This window comes from Drosophila subobscura, chromosome E (genome assembly GCF_008121235.1).
Source record: "Drosophila subobscura isolate 14011-0131.10 chromosome E, UCBerk_Dsub_1.0, whole genome shotgun sequence".
In the NCBI taxonomy this organism is placed as follows: domain Eukaryota; kingdom Metazoa; phylum Arthropoda; class Insecta; order Diptera; family Drosophilidae; genus Drosophila; species Drosophila subobscura.
The window spans coordinates 7984913-7999406 of record NC_048531.1 but is presented as its reverse complement, the minus strand read 5'-3'; the positions used below and the strand labels follow the sequence as shown (position 1 = coordinate 7999406).

General features: G+C 45.2%; 3 protein-coding genes across 6 annotated transcripts in view; all 3 read left to right on the top strand.

Annotated features, from left to right (window-relative positions):
* Positions 1–14494, top strand: part of LOC117891764 (neurogenic protein mastermind) — a 66872-nt gene that overhangs the window by 36880 nt on the left and 15498 nt on the right. For 3 of the 4 annotated variants that reach the window (XM_034797401.1, XM_034797402.1, XM_034797403.1), the window contains one exon: positions 10639–12771. In XM_034797401.1, coding sequence (XP_034653292.1) covers positions 10639–12771 — 2133 coding nt within the window. Of the gene's footprint in view, positions 1–10117; positions 10447–10638; positions 12772–14494 lie in introns of those variants that run through there. The other variant, XM_034797404.1, reaches the window with a different exon arrangement.
* The window catches only part of LOC117891784 (RNA-binding protein 8A), a 187586-nt gene that overhangs the window by 160518 nt on the left and 12574 nt on the right, over positions 1–14494 (top strand). The window lies entirely within an intron of this gene.
* On the top strand, positions 321–802 carry LOC117891790 (acylphosphatase-2). Its single transcript, XM_034797461.1, has one exon. The coding sequence runs from the start codon at positions 358–360 to the stop codon at positions 706–708; it is 351 nt and encodes a 116-aa protein (XP_034653352.1). The 5' UTR covers positions 321–357; the 3' UTR covers positions 709–802.

Sequence of the window (14494 nt, the reverse complement as noted above, 5' to 3'; positions counted from 1 at the left end):
GAGATACAATGTCATTAGCGGGACTCCTCCATAGTCATTGCTGTTTTTCATGCAGAGGGTATACCGAGGCAGAAGTTACCGGTAGTAGTACCGATACTGACAATTGTTTGGTAATTTAATAAAATTAAAAGAGTGCTTAAAAGTCTTGACTTTAAATGACAATTGTGAGGATGGAAATCAATCGTAGAGTAGATAAAACATGTGTACTTAAATATGTATGTAAATGTGTACATGCCCAGGTTGCCTAGCCACTGTACTAGTTAAACCAAAAAAAACAGCAACATTACAACGAGAATTACAAATCAAAAATTGTTCTGTTACGACAACACGAAATTTGTTTGTTTTCCTTAATCGAAAATGCTAAGATCACCGGAGCAGATCTTCGCCTGCGGATTCGAGGTATTTGGCAAAGTGCAGGGTGTACACCTGCGCAAGCAAACGCGCGATCTGGCCACACTGAACAATGTCCGCGGCTGGGTGATGAACACTGACGAGGGCACGGTCAAGGGCCAGCTGGAGGGCACCCTGCCCAAGGTCAACGAGCTGAAGTTCTGGCTCCTCAACTTTGGCAGTCCGCGTTCCATCATCGAGCGAGCAGACTTTACGCCCACCAAGGAGATACCGACCCATACATTTAACGGTTTTACCATACGCTACCACCAGAATCCACCAGAATCATTCGGCAGTTCGATCTGTAGCAAAGGATGAGAAGTAACTGGAGCAATAGTCTTACATGCATGTTGTAATTGTGTCTTTTGGGCCTTGAAATTGTGTAGAAAATACATACATATATAGTTTATTAGCTGTTGTAGTTTTGCCACTGCCACTGCCACATCGAGCATTATTTGTAAACCTCAAAAGTGGAAAACAGGCTGCCAGCTGCTAATTAAGCATCACAAAGAAATGCTCAACTCAATTACATACGGGTATATGTATGTATGTACATCTATGTACATACATATGTACATATTTTTACATAGGATACATACAAATGTACAAATCTATGTACATATGTATGTATGTATGAACATGTATACTAAATGATGACTAGTAGACTTGGTTAGACAGACACCTGCAGCAGCCGCTGGCTCTCTGGCCTGGTCGGCCACATTTCCAGTTGAGCGACGACCCATACTGGCAATGAGTTTTTACGACACGGCCAAACAGCGTCGAAGCAACAGAACAACGGGCAACAACAGAGCAACAAAAAAGACACGATATATATCGTGGATACACTAACCCGCCACAAAGATTATGGCTAAAGTATCGAACTTCCCTTTAACTGAATCTATAAAACAAAATAGGTGGCAGGCGGCATCCTGAAGTACAAGATTTGGCGTAACATTAACACACATCGAGATTTTCAACCCAAAAGTTGACGACTTTGAAGCCATGAACAAAAGAGTAAATTTGTGCCAGGGGATGGTTGTTGTAGGAGCTAATGAAATTTGAACTCCTAAAATATTGGAAAATTTCCACATGCATTCCTATCAAGTGTATCAGAACTTCGGATTTGCTATTGGGGGCCCCTGCTCTGCCCCTTGCCAGTGTTGTGAGTTTCTGTTGGCACACACCGCCGAATGCCCTCCATGGGTCGCTGATTACGCTGACGTTGGCGTTGGCGCTGGCGCTGGCTTTGGCGTCGCCATCGCGCATAATCACAACAAAATCAAATAAATGTACGCCACTGACAGAGACGACAGCGCTGCAGCAGCAGCAGCAGCAGCAGCAACAACAGCAATGCCAACAGCTTCGTAACTAACAGTGTGTGTGTGTGTGTGTGTGCGCATGTGTGTTGGGAACTTCTTTGCGTGTGTAACAGGAGCCCAGACTTTGGAAAAGAGAAAAGAGAGAGAAAGAGCGACGAGAGCAAAGTAAACATATTCTCATCCGCAGTGTTGTTCCTATTTGTTGCTGTTCTTGTTGTTGTTGTTGCGGAAGTTTTATAGGTTAAGCTGCAAAGTGTGTGGCAGGATGAGTGCAGGCAGAGCAGAGCAGAGCTGTGACCAGAATGTAGGGTTGTTGGTGGTGGGCTCTAACTAGTTTCAGCCGGCCGGTGTCGTTGCCTTGTAACCCGAGTGAGAGAACAGCCAGCGCAACACAAAAAGAGAACGATGCCGGAGAGTATGAATGGATGGAGGATGAGGCGCTACTCGCTCTCTCTCTCTCATTCTCGTTCGACTCAATTTTGAGTGATTCCTTGCCCGTGGGCTGCTGTTAACGCCTTCTCCTCCAAACAACTTTATCCTGCGTTCCAAGCTTCAGGCTCCCTTCTCCATTCCTCGCATTCCTTTGCGTATTCTGCCACGCGTCGATGCTGTCGCTGCCGACGCTGACGTCGCTGCCTGTTTCCGGTGTCACTTCCTTATTTAGTTGTTACATACATGTATGTATATACATATGTATATCTACATACCTGGTACTCTCGTCTTCCACAAAGGGTATTTTGAGTTCGCTCGGCGTATAGTCTGGAGCTATGTATATTCGATTCGATTTTAAAAGCTTTTATTTATAAATTTTCTGATTGATTTCCAGTCAGATGAGTTATAGTCCAGAGCATGAGGGCATAGGGTATAGGTATAGGCTAAAGGGAATGCAATACATAAGTACATACATATGTAGGACAGGGTATCTAGTAGTCGGGTTTCTTAGATTATTGTCTACTTACTTGTTTAATATTGTTGTTTGCGTAGAGAGTGGAGTGGTGTTAAGGGGTGGACGGGTTGGCTGGAGGAACGCTGTCCAATTTTTGTAAGGGTTTCCATTTTGGTTGCTGTGTGTGTGTGTGAGTATACGTGTGGCGGCAGGACGGGAGTCAAGTGTCCTTGTAGGCTCAACCTAATTTAACAGCTCTCCGAATGGAATTCAATTTGACTGAAAGCCCAAAGGAGAGGGAAAAAATGCTCGCATTATGAGCAATATTATTACTATTAGGATTATTATTAGCCTATTAGTGGCAATCAAATTGATGGCTCGAACTTTTGGGGGTTTCACTCAACTTTCATGTCGCCAACAATTATTACGCCGCCAAGAAAAATGGAAATTGAAAATGCCGTGGAGCGGAGGAGGTGAATGGTGAAGGGGCGGGGGAAGAGCCCCACCGTACAGGTTGGCATCCATCGCATGGGTCGCGGCATACATAAATGCAAACACTTTGTACAAATATTTGTGTCATTAAACAAATGACAAACGAATTGGTTTCAACATGAAAGCCGAAACGAGCGAGCGAGAGCACCGAGAGAGGCAGGCGACTGAGCTGACATGCAACATGGTTACAGCAGCAGCAACAGCAGCAGCAGCAGCAGAGTCGGAGGCTTATCAACAGTCCGCTGTTAAGGCTAACATACACATGCTTCACAGTCACCCTCCCACACGTACACACCCCCACACGCAAAAAATACACACAGGCACACTCTGGCAGAGCACCCGTCAGCGTCGCTGCAACAATGCAAAACGCAAACTTTCTCGCTGCTGGCGTCTCTGACTCTGTCGCCGTTGCCGTCGCTGTCGCTGTCGCCGTTGCTCGTTGGGGTCGCTCGTTGTTCGAGCCGTTTGGGGCTTCGCTGACAGTGGCTCGTGCCAGTACTCAACCGACTGCCAAACGGCGCACGACACCCAAGCAGCAGCCCCAAGCAGCAGCAGCACTAGCAGCAGCAGCAGCAGTGGCAAGTGGCAGTAGGAGCAGTAATAGCCGCAGCACCAGCTAAAGCAAAAGCAAAAGAAAAGCTGTCGGTTTTTTTGTTGTGCGCGTGTAGTTTTCATTGCGGTTCGTTTCCTCAGCGATAAAAAGCAGCAGCAACAATGGCATCACCAGCAGCAGCAGCAGCAACATAAAGTGGCATTAGGTGCAGGGCAAAATCCTAAAAAGTGTTAACAAAAACCAATTAAAACCGCAACAGCAACTGAATAATCTTTAAGCAATACAAAGAGTGATATAAAATGGAACTTAACAAAATAATTAAAGATATTTTCTCCGACAAATACAATACTCCCTCCAGAAATCTGTTAAAATACAAAAGCAGCTTTTAAAACTATTTATATTGGAACTAAAAATGGTTTTTATGAAATAAATAAAGTGAAAAGAAAGGACAATTTGTAATTTGTTAAGTGTATGGAACACATTTATATAATACTCCATTAAATTCTTCAGTAAAATCTGAATATCACTTCATAAATATAAAAACAATAAAACCTTTGGGATAAAAATGATCACTTAAATAGAAAATCAAAGCCAAAGAACAAAGCAAATTATTTATTTTACGCATGATCATACAATTACTAATAATTATGATTAACTATGATTCTGAAAAGATTGTATTCCGGTGAAATATTTATGCAGAATATACATACATATGTACATATTTAAATTGCTCTTAAAATAATGTGAGATAAGCTCAGTAATTCATGGGAATTCCGAGTTTTTTTGTGCAAAGATCTGTGCTGAGGTTGTTTCCCCATATAAATATTTATTCCGAAGAAGGGGTAGCTTTTCGGTTTATTTATTTGACATTTGCTTCTTCATTTTTTCCTCCTTGCTCGTGCGTGTCTGTGTGTGTGTGTATATTTGTGTGCAATTATGCATGGCAAATGCAAATTTATTAGGTGCAGACTGTATAAGATTCCCAGCACAAAGACGTAAAAACGGCAAGAATTAAGATACATAAATCAAAATTTCAAAATAAATCAACAGGAAATTTACAAAAATGCGCCTGTCGCCTGTATCCCTGTATCTACCGCTCTATTAACAGCATTAATTACATTAAAGGACAAGAAATTGGAGAAATTTGTACATAAATATTTATGTACATAACATATTCAGTTTTCCTGCCGAATTTCGTTCTCCATAACATTGTGAATAAATTAAAATGTATATGTTCAGTGGCCTGCTAAAATATCAAAGTGAACGAACAGTTTTGTTTAATCCGAAAGTGTGCAGAGAAAATCATTTAAATTTCTGTTTGATTTCTATGCGAGTGTGTGTGTGAGTACTCTATGAGTGGCTGCTGCTTTGGGGCTTTTGGGGCCAAGAAGTGAAGAGAAGGAGGAGCTGGCCACAGATCCCAGCGAGAAATTGGTCGTTTGCTATGCCCTCACCAAATGTGGGGCATGCTCACAGTGCCATGAAGTAGAGCACATTTGCAATTATACTTTTTCCATACATACTCGTTTATTCATTTGGTTCCACATTCAGTCGGTCTGTATGTGCGTGTGTGTGTATGTTTGTAAGAACAATTGGATTGACTAGCGGTTGAAAATTATGCAAATTTGTGGGCAAACAGTCGAAGGGAATGAGTCTTCTCCATAAAATAAAATCTTGGGTGTAAGAAACACTTAGGAATTTCCGGAGGTGTAAAAACTTAGTATGAGGTTAACTTACATATATTAGGATGTTCCACATTGTTTTTATACCCAATACAAAGACTGATCTCCATCTTCCATATTTTTGGGTAACTGCCAAATATTATTAGGACTTACATTTTTCCTGCAGAGTAGTACAGTGTCTACCATCTTCGACCATTCCAATGGGAATTGTAAGAGACAACGACAATAGTTGCATCCATATACATACATACATATGTACATACATATGTACGTATAACACAGTACACAAAATACTCGAGCCCAAGAGCGACAATAGCAATAACAGGAACAATTGGCTGGAAGCGAGCAACAAGCCGCAGACAGAAACTCAATTGGAAAATCTTAGCCCAAAGATTGACCAGCAGACAAGACAGAGTCTCGCTCTCTCTTCCTTTATCAGTTTACCAAATAATTCCTTGGACTGCCTTACCTTCTATTTAATACACCCTGCGGTTAGCCTTTTGGCAATGCGGAAATTGTTGCTGCGTTGCCTGACACTCTGGCGCTCTACTCCGCCTTCAATGTGTTGGCTTACATTAATCTTACTTTTATTGCAATTGTTGCTGTTACTGTTGCTGCTGTTGTTTAATTAATTTTCGGGCAACATAATTTCACATTAAATGAGTTGAATAATGATTTATAATTTTCTTCCATATTTCTCCCTCTCCTGTGGTCATTTTTCTTGTTAATAATGTACACAACAAATAAATAGGATGGAAAATGAAATGCGAGCTAACGAGGGAATGTGTAGGGGCATTTTGCGTGAGCGGGCAGTGTGAATGTAGGGAGTACATCGCTAAACAAGGCCAAAACATTATGTGTGGGCGGGGCAATATGTAGAGTGGTTTCACAGGAAAGGAACGGGTTTAGAAATAGCCAGGAATTAATTGATGATTGTCGAACAGAAACTGAAACAGCAGCACGGATTGGAATTGGGGTGTCTGACACTTCAGTGCTCGTTTAAAGCTACCTTCTTCATTAATTATTTTGAATAAATGGATGAGTTGGATGATTTTAGAGGAAATCTGCTGCTGTTATTGATTTCTGCAGACGCTCATCAGGCTTTTATCGATCTACCCTTATCAGGTTGCAAACAATTATCCAGCTATCGAAGGAATCTGTTATCGAAATCAGTTCTCGATTTGTATTGCTTTTTTTGTGTGAAGGCAGATCTTCAGTGATATTTATTCACGGCTTGTACAGTTGCTGGCCGCCCCTCTCTCAGCACCCACAGTAATCAACAAGCCATCATCACGAATCCGATTCGAAGGCTTTCCACGAATCATTTGATTTGATGTTTTTCTTTCGTTGTTGCTCTGCTGCTGGGTAGACGAAACGGAACGAGACGATTTCCGTTTTGGGTGGTGCTCTTTTTTTGTGGCGAGTGCTCGTCGTCGGTGGAGTGTTCGAGAGACTGTTGAGTGTTGGGACTCTCGCTTTGGCCATTAATTCGCATTAATCATACGACGCGTTGGACGCTCGCTTTTGTTTGTGCATTGGCATCGAGAAGAGGAAAAAAAACAAAACCAGAAACCAGAAACTGAAATGAACGGTGGAGCGTCGTCAACGTGGAAAGAAGCTTTTCCACATTTTATTTTTACACGCAAACAAATGTACTGACTGTCTGAGGGAAAGAGACAGATACAGAGAGGAATAGAGGGAGAGGGAGTGATGAGGAGCGGAGGAAGCAGCGGCGACGTCTTCTTGCTCACGCGCTTGCCTTTTGTTGTTGCTTTATTTTTAATGTGTCAAGGTTCGCGGCATAATTTCTGTTGCTTTATTTCATTTGCGCTTAAAGCAAACAGAAAAAATACATATATATTATTAAAGAAAGAGGCAAACAGAGCGGGAGAAAACGAGAGAGAGAGAGAGATGGGTACGCTAACTGAGAGATAGAGAAACGAGCCATAAGCTGTGAAATATTTGACTTTCTCTTTAACTTACCGAACCAAATAGAACATGAAAAATGTCACACAAGAAATTGTTGGGAAGGAAGAAAAAAAAAGATATACGCGGCAAGGAATTTGATGTAAGACCAATTACTTGAAGAAGTGAAAAGAATTGGCTAACAATCGATATTCGTACTCGTATGCAATCGATGTAATGTATCGTAAACCATCGATGGAGCTGCAATTGCAATCAGTGAAGAGGCTCATCTCTTCTCCAAACGAAAGATTTCCACTTGTCTTGATTTCCATCGCTCTGAGCATGCTCATCTCTTCACAGCTCTACAACTCCCACACGGCCCCCCACCACCCTTTCGTTCGCACCTAGATTTCGGTCAGACATACACTAGACATGAGACGAGACCCACCAACAAAGTTATCAGACCTGCCCCTAGCCACCCAACAGCACCACTAAAAAGGTACTGAAAAAGAGAAGAGCTCGACGAAGGAGATGGGGACATCGATAAATGTAAATGTGCAGTGTGAAGCAGTAGGAGGAGCAGAGAAGGGAAATGGTGTTTGGGTGGGTGGAGGGTAAAGGGTACAGCTAAGTTATAGGTGAAAGAGATGGCACTAGATTGGTGGGTTGGTGGTGTGGGGGCAAAGCATTTTTATTACCGCAGTGGAGTCGTAAAAAACTAAATTACTTTTAAGTTTGTAAATTGTGCGAGCTGCTTGAACGAACATTCCGCTCTGAGATGTTACATCTCTTTCTCTCTTTTCTATCCCTCTGTAATTCTTTCTCTATCTCTGACATATTGTGCCACTGCTTACACTCCCCCTTAACCACTGTGGTCAACGCAGGTTTGCATTCTTTGTGTCACGTTTCCATCGCTAGATGCCAGAACAGAGATACACAACAAAAAAGGCAGCCAGCACCTAGCAAGAAAGAGATGCGGCTACTAGATATTCGAGAGAGAAAGAGAGAGAGAGAGAGAGAGTGCATGATAGATGGGCGGGCGCTGAAGAGGCAGAGAAGCAAATTTATGAAACGTCATTTATTCATAATGAGCTTTAGCGAATGGGAAAACTGTTGGCGCATGTATCGAAGGTAGGGTATCATGACAGTCTAGTGGGCAGGGAGCTAACCGGACACGGTTTGAATTGCAGTCCGAGTGTTGCAAAGCGTCAGAAACTTATTAGATTTGAATGCTGCATCTCTGTGTGTGTGTGCATGAATGTGAATGCATAATGAATGGGATCCGCTTTTGTTATTCAGTTGGAAGAGAATCCCTGTTCGTTTAGCATTTGACATACTATTTGATGATATTTTTGGTGTATTTATTACACTCGTGCAATGATTTTCCAATAATTTTTTGCTCTCTGTACATCTGTGAGTGCATTCATGAACACTCCTGAGTTACATATATCCACTGTCAGAGTGCAGTAGTGCCACCCCATCCCAGAGACGAGACATGTGGATGCACTCGCTATTCATTTAGAATTTGCATTTTGAAACTTTCTTTGCATCAGAGTCCTCAGCATGAGCTTGAGCTGCTGTTGCTGTTGCTGCTATTTCTTTTTCTTGTGGATTCTCCACCCCTCACTCACATTTTGATGTTGCTGCGTCTATTCGCGGTTATTTTGTATACATTTTGCATTAATTAGAAGCAGAATAGCAGCAGAAAAAGCCGCGTGCGCTCCCCGTCACGCTCCGGTCGGGTGGGGGGAAGAAAATATACAACTGAAAAGAAAACCCATTCTGATTTAAATGTGATTGTTTTTTTAGTGTTGCTTTCCCCGTCTTTGGCCTCCTGCATCACCCAACTCTTATCTTGTTCCGCTCTCGGGGCATACGCAATGGAAGGGTAGGGAAGAGTGTAGCGCTCTCAAGTGCAGTCTTCTCTGCCTTACCTTATGTTCGATTTACCCTTTATCTATCTGCTGGCAGCACGCTGGCAGAACGCAGGCAACAAGCGAACGGCGCACAAGTAAAACAGAAAACGGAACAGAAGCAACAACAAAACGTGTCGGCGCCTGCTTCAGCGGGAAGACACAGATGCACATGTACACCCATACATCCATGCACATCGCACACACAGTTGCGTGTGCTCTTGTTCTCTTTTGCTCTCAGAGAGCTTTGCAGTCGGGAGCCAGAGTTACGCTGCGGCAACCGACCGCCCGACCCCCCTCTGCTACGCCACTGATTAGAAGTGTCTTTGGCTTTTATGTTATTGCTGCTGCTGCTGCTCTCTCTCATTCGCCTGGCCTCTCTGTTATGTTTATACCCTGTACCCTTTACTCGCAAGGTTGCATCGAATAATCTATGGAGATGGAAGTATTTCGTTTGCATTTTTTGTAAGATATTTTCAGTAGTACTTTTCCTTGTTTATGTTTCTGTAGTAAAACAAATGCACTTACGTTTTCGAGGTGCATGATGGGTATCTCTTAGTCGGTATGGTGGACTGGGTGGATTAAGTTATTGGCGCGGGCTCTGCACTTGCGATTTTCAACAAAATGTCGCTGTTGCTGTCGCTGTCGCTTTTGTTGTAGACTTTCAATAATTTGTGCACGTCTCTGGGAGTGAATTTCTTTTGATTACTTTTGCCAAGTCAGCGCTGCTTCTGCCAATGCTGTTGTTGTTGCTGTTACTGCTATTGTCGTCGAGCTTTTGTCCAGAGTGTTAATCGAATTGTGGCTCTCGAAAGAACATACAAACATAAATACATACATACATACATATGTACATATGTTCATGCAAACAAGCTTATATGAATAATTTCTTTATTGTGTGTGTGTGCTGCAGCTGAGAAAATCAAATTACAAAAGAATAAAAAACAAAACTCTGTAAAAAAAACAAACCAAAAACGAACAAAAGAGAACAAAAAAATCAACATACAAAAAAACCCAAATGCGCCCACGAAGCAAACGCAACAAAATGCAAAGCAGTCGACATTGCTATCCAACACTGTCGACGCCCTTGCTCAACACTAACACTGTACGACATTGCTCACACTGTCGTCAGGCTAAAGCCTAAAATCTCTCCACGAAACAATCGGATCGAACCTTTTAAAAACGCGTCCTGAAACTCAAACTCCAATCTAAATCTACAACGAAGTGTGTCCAAATATCGCCTCTGAACTGAACTTTGCCTAAACCCAACGAAAAAACTATAAACGAACTATCTATGAATATTTGGGTAAGAGTTGTGTCATTGAATGCATTTAAACAATATAAACCTGCCATTAGTTTAAGGGAGAATCTTGGGTTCTATTCCAGAAGCTCAAAACTGACTTTAAATTAGATTTTATTTATTGATTATTTAATTTGTAACGATTATCAACGATTCCAACTGACTTCTTTCTTTTTCCCTATTCATTTCCATTTATAGCAACAAAAATTCCTTAAACGACCAGCGGAGGATGTTGATAATGGCGCCGAGAACTTTGAGCCGCCGCATAAGTTGCCCAACAACAACAACAACAATAGCAACAGCAACAACAACAACGGCTCGAATGCCAACAACAATGGGAACAACAACGGCAACAGCGGCAGCAACAACACCGGCAACAGTGGCAACAGCAACAACAACAACGGCTCTGAAAATCTAACCAAATTCTCAGTGGAAATCGTCCAGCAGCTGGAGTTCACGACCTCTGCGGCCAATTCGCAGCCGCAGCAGATCAGCACGAATGTCACAGTGAAGGCCTTGACCAACACCTCGGTGAAAAGCGAACCCGGAGTGGGCGGTGGCGGCGGTGGTGGTGGAAACGGAGGCGGTGGCAACAGCGGCGGTGGTGGCAACAACAACGGAAGCGATCAGCAGCAGCAGCAGCAGCAACAGCAACATCATCCGCAGCAACATCAGCACCAGCAACAGCAGCAGCAACATCAACACCAGCACCAACAAGGCAGCGGACTGGGTGGCCTCGGCAATAATGGGCGTGGCGGGGGTCCTGGCGGAATGGCCCAGGGACCCGGCGGCGGTGGACTCGGTGGCCTTGGAGTTGGCGTCGGAATGGGCATGGGACCCAACATGATGTCCGCGCAACAGAAGTCGGCCCTCGGCAATTTGGCCAATTTAGTGGAGTGCAAGCGGGAGCCCGACCACGACTTCCCCGACCTGGGCTCGTTGGACAAGGACGGGGGCAATGGGCAGTTTCCCGGCTTTCCCGATCTCCTGGGCGATGACAACTCGGAGAACAACGACACCTTTAAGGATCTCATCAACAATTTGCAGGACTTCAATCCCAGCTTCCTTGACGGCTTCGACGAGAAGCCACTGCTGGACATCAAGACGGAGGACGGCATCAAGGTGGAGCCCCCGAATGCCCAGGACCTTATCAACAGCCTGAATGTGAAGTCCGAGGGCGGTCTGGGCCATGGCTTTGGTGGCTTCGGCGTCGGAATGGGCATGGATAATCAGGCCATGAAGATGCGCGGCGCTGGTGGTGGTGGCGGCGGCGGCTTCCCTAATGGCCCTAACGGTGGCGTGGTTGGTGCAGGAGGCGGAGGGGGAGGCGGACAGGCCTCTGGTGGCGGAAATCTTATGTCGGAGCATCCGCTGGCCGCCCAGACTCTCAAGCAAATGGCCGAGCAGCATCAGCACAAGAGCGCTATGGGCGGTATGGGCGGCTTTCCCCGTCCTCCGCATGGCATGCAACCGCAGCAGCAGCAGCAGCAGCAGCAGGCACAGCAGCAACAGCAACAACAGCAGCAGCAGGCCCAGCAGCAGCAGCATGGCCAGATGATGGGTGGTCCTGGCCAGGGTCAGCCCGGACGCTACAACGACTATGGGGGCGGCTTCCCCAACGACTTTGGCCTGGGTCCCAATGCACCGCAGCAGCAGCCCCAGCAGCAGCATCTGCCGCCGCAGTTCCACCAGAAGGGTCCTGGGCCAGGTGCCGGTCCTGGTCCTGGCATGAATGTCCAACAAAACTTCCTAGACATCAAGCAGGAGCTCTTTTATTCCTCTCAGAACGATTTCGATCTCAAGCGACTGCAGCAGCAGCAGGCCATGCAACAGCAGCAACAGCAACATCACCAGCAGCAGCAGCAGCAACAGCAGCATCCCAACCCGAATGGCCCCAAAATGGGTGGCCTGCCAAACTTCAGCAAGCAGCAACAGCAGCAGCAACAGGTGCCACAACAACAGCAGCAGCAATTGCAGCAGCAACAGCAGTACTCGCCTTTCAGCAACCAAAATGCAAATGCGGCAGCCGCCGCCGCTGCCGCTGCCAACTTCCTCAACTGTCCGCCTCGTGGCGGTCCTAATGGCAACCAGCAGCCTGGTAATCTGCCGCAGCAGCAACAGCAGCAGCAGCCGGGTGGCGGCCCACAGGGTGGTCCCCAGCAGCAGCAGCAGCAGCGTGGCGGCAATGGGGGTCAGCAGAACAATCCCAATGCGGGTCCTGGTGGCAATGCGGCGCAGCAGCAGCAGCAGCCGACTACAACAACGCTGCAGATGAAGCAGACGCAGCAGCTGCACATCAGCCAGCAGGGTGGAGGAGCGCACGGCATTCAGGTGAGTCGAGATCTCAGACATCAAGTGTTCCTAGCATTATGTATAAGCTAAGAGGGGTATCCCAGGGTAATTTGGCACTCTGATGGACTCTGCCGCCAGGCCCAGATTGCAGTCCATTCCCAGTCCCATGGCATCCCGTAATATAACGCCACTTAATACCATTGACACGTATGTAAATTTCCATGAATATTTGAATTATCAGCGTAACGAAGTCAACGGCTTTTCCACAAAGTCCCGAAACGAGACACTTACACACACATCGTACACGCCGAACAGTGCGAAAGAGAAAAGCTTGTGCCGGGGGTTGGTTCTTTGCTCTCTTTGAGTAAATCGCAGCGCACACTCACTCAACTCGTCCTCCCCCTTGCACTCGCTCTTAATGTGGAGTTTTTCACTCAGTTCAGCTTTCACTGTGGCTGGGGATCATAAATCATGTTGGGCAAACAAGCCTCGCCACGCAAACATTTCGACATCCTACCAACCTCCCTCCCTCCCACTCACTCGCTCTCTTTCATACTCAGTGTGTTTCCTCTCTCTCTCTCTCTGACTGTACTCTCACGCTGCCATTGAACATTTAACCCTCCTTAGCCCCTTGCTCCAAGCACAACTTTATCTCTGTCCATTAATATTACCACACACATCTGTTCAAAAAATTGCCTGGCAGCTCTCGGCATTCGGCTTCGTTTCGTCCGTTCGGAAACGAGTGGCGTGTGCTGTGGCCCGTCTCGTTATTGTCAAATGCTCTCGCTTGTTCCTCCTCAATGTCCGTTATGTGCACCACTTTCATTACGTGAGCCACGGGCAGAGGAAAACAGAAAAATTAGAATGAAATGAATAGCTGTTGCTGCTTCTGCTTTTACTCTGGAAGTTTCTGAAGGTAGTCGGGCTAGGTTCTGGTGTGTGCTCTTCCCATTCTCTGTTTGTGCAAAGATCATCTTCAACATTCAGAGCGCAAGGAAAACTTTAGAAGCTCGACTTGTGAAGATGTCATTAGCCAACATGCAAAAAGAAGTGCAGTAAATTCGACCTGAGATAAAAGAATCAAATTACATGAGCACATTATTTCATTCACACTCGTTTTAAAACCAGACTACAATCCTAAATACCGAACATTGTAATCATTTATTTTGTCTCTCCTCCATGGGCAGGCAGGCCCCACATAAGCGGCTGCCACCTCTGTCATGTGGAAGAGCAGCAGCAGCAACAGCAGCAGGAGCCTAAACTAAAGGAGTGCTCTCACAAAAGCAATATTCCCTAGCCACATGCACTCACACACTCACACACGCTCACACTGAGGCAGAACCTAACCCATATTCATTATCCGCTCCAAATTGTTTTCCTGCTATTTCCCAGCAGCAAAAGCAACAACAACGGCAACAGCAACTACATTTCATTTACAAAATGAAAGTGCAAAACTTTTTAAGTTAAGTTCCATGTCGCTGAGTAGTTTTCATCAGAGCAAGCAGCCAAAAAAATACGAAAAGCGAAAAGAGAGAAGAGAAGCGAAGAGAAGAGAGAGAATAGAGTGAGTGAGTGAGGAGGGAGTGGGGTAGAGGGAGCTCTGTTTGGTTTTTGGCGAAAAAGGATACGGCTCTGGAAAGCGGGTTCGGTTTTTCGTTTTTCGGCCACGGCAACGGCAACGGTCCGAGCCAAGCCAGCCCATTCCGGGCACATTTCAGCTCAAGTTTTGCCATGAATTTTGTTCATGCATTAACCCTCAGCA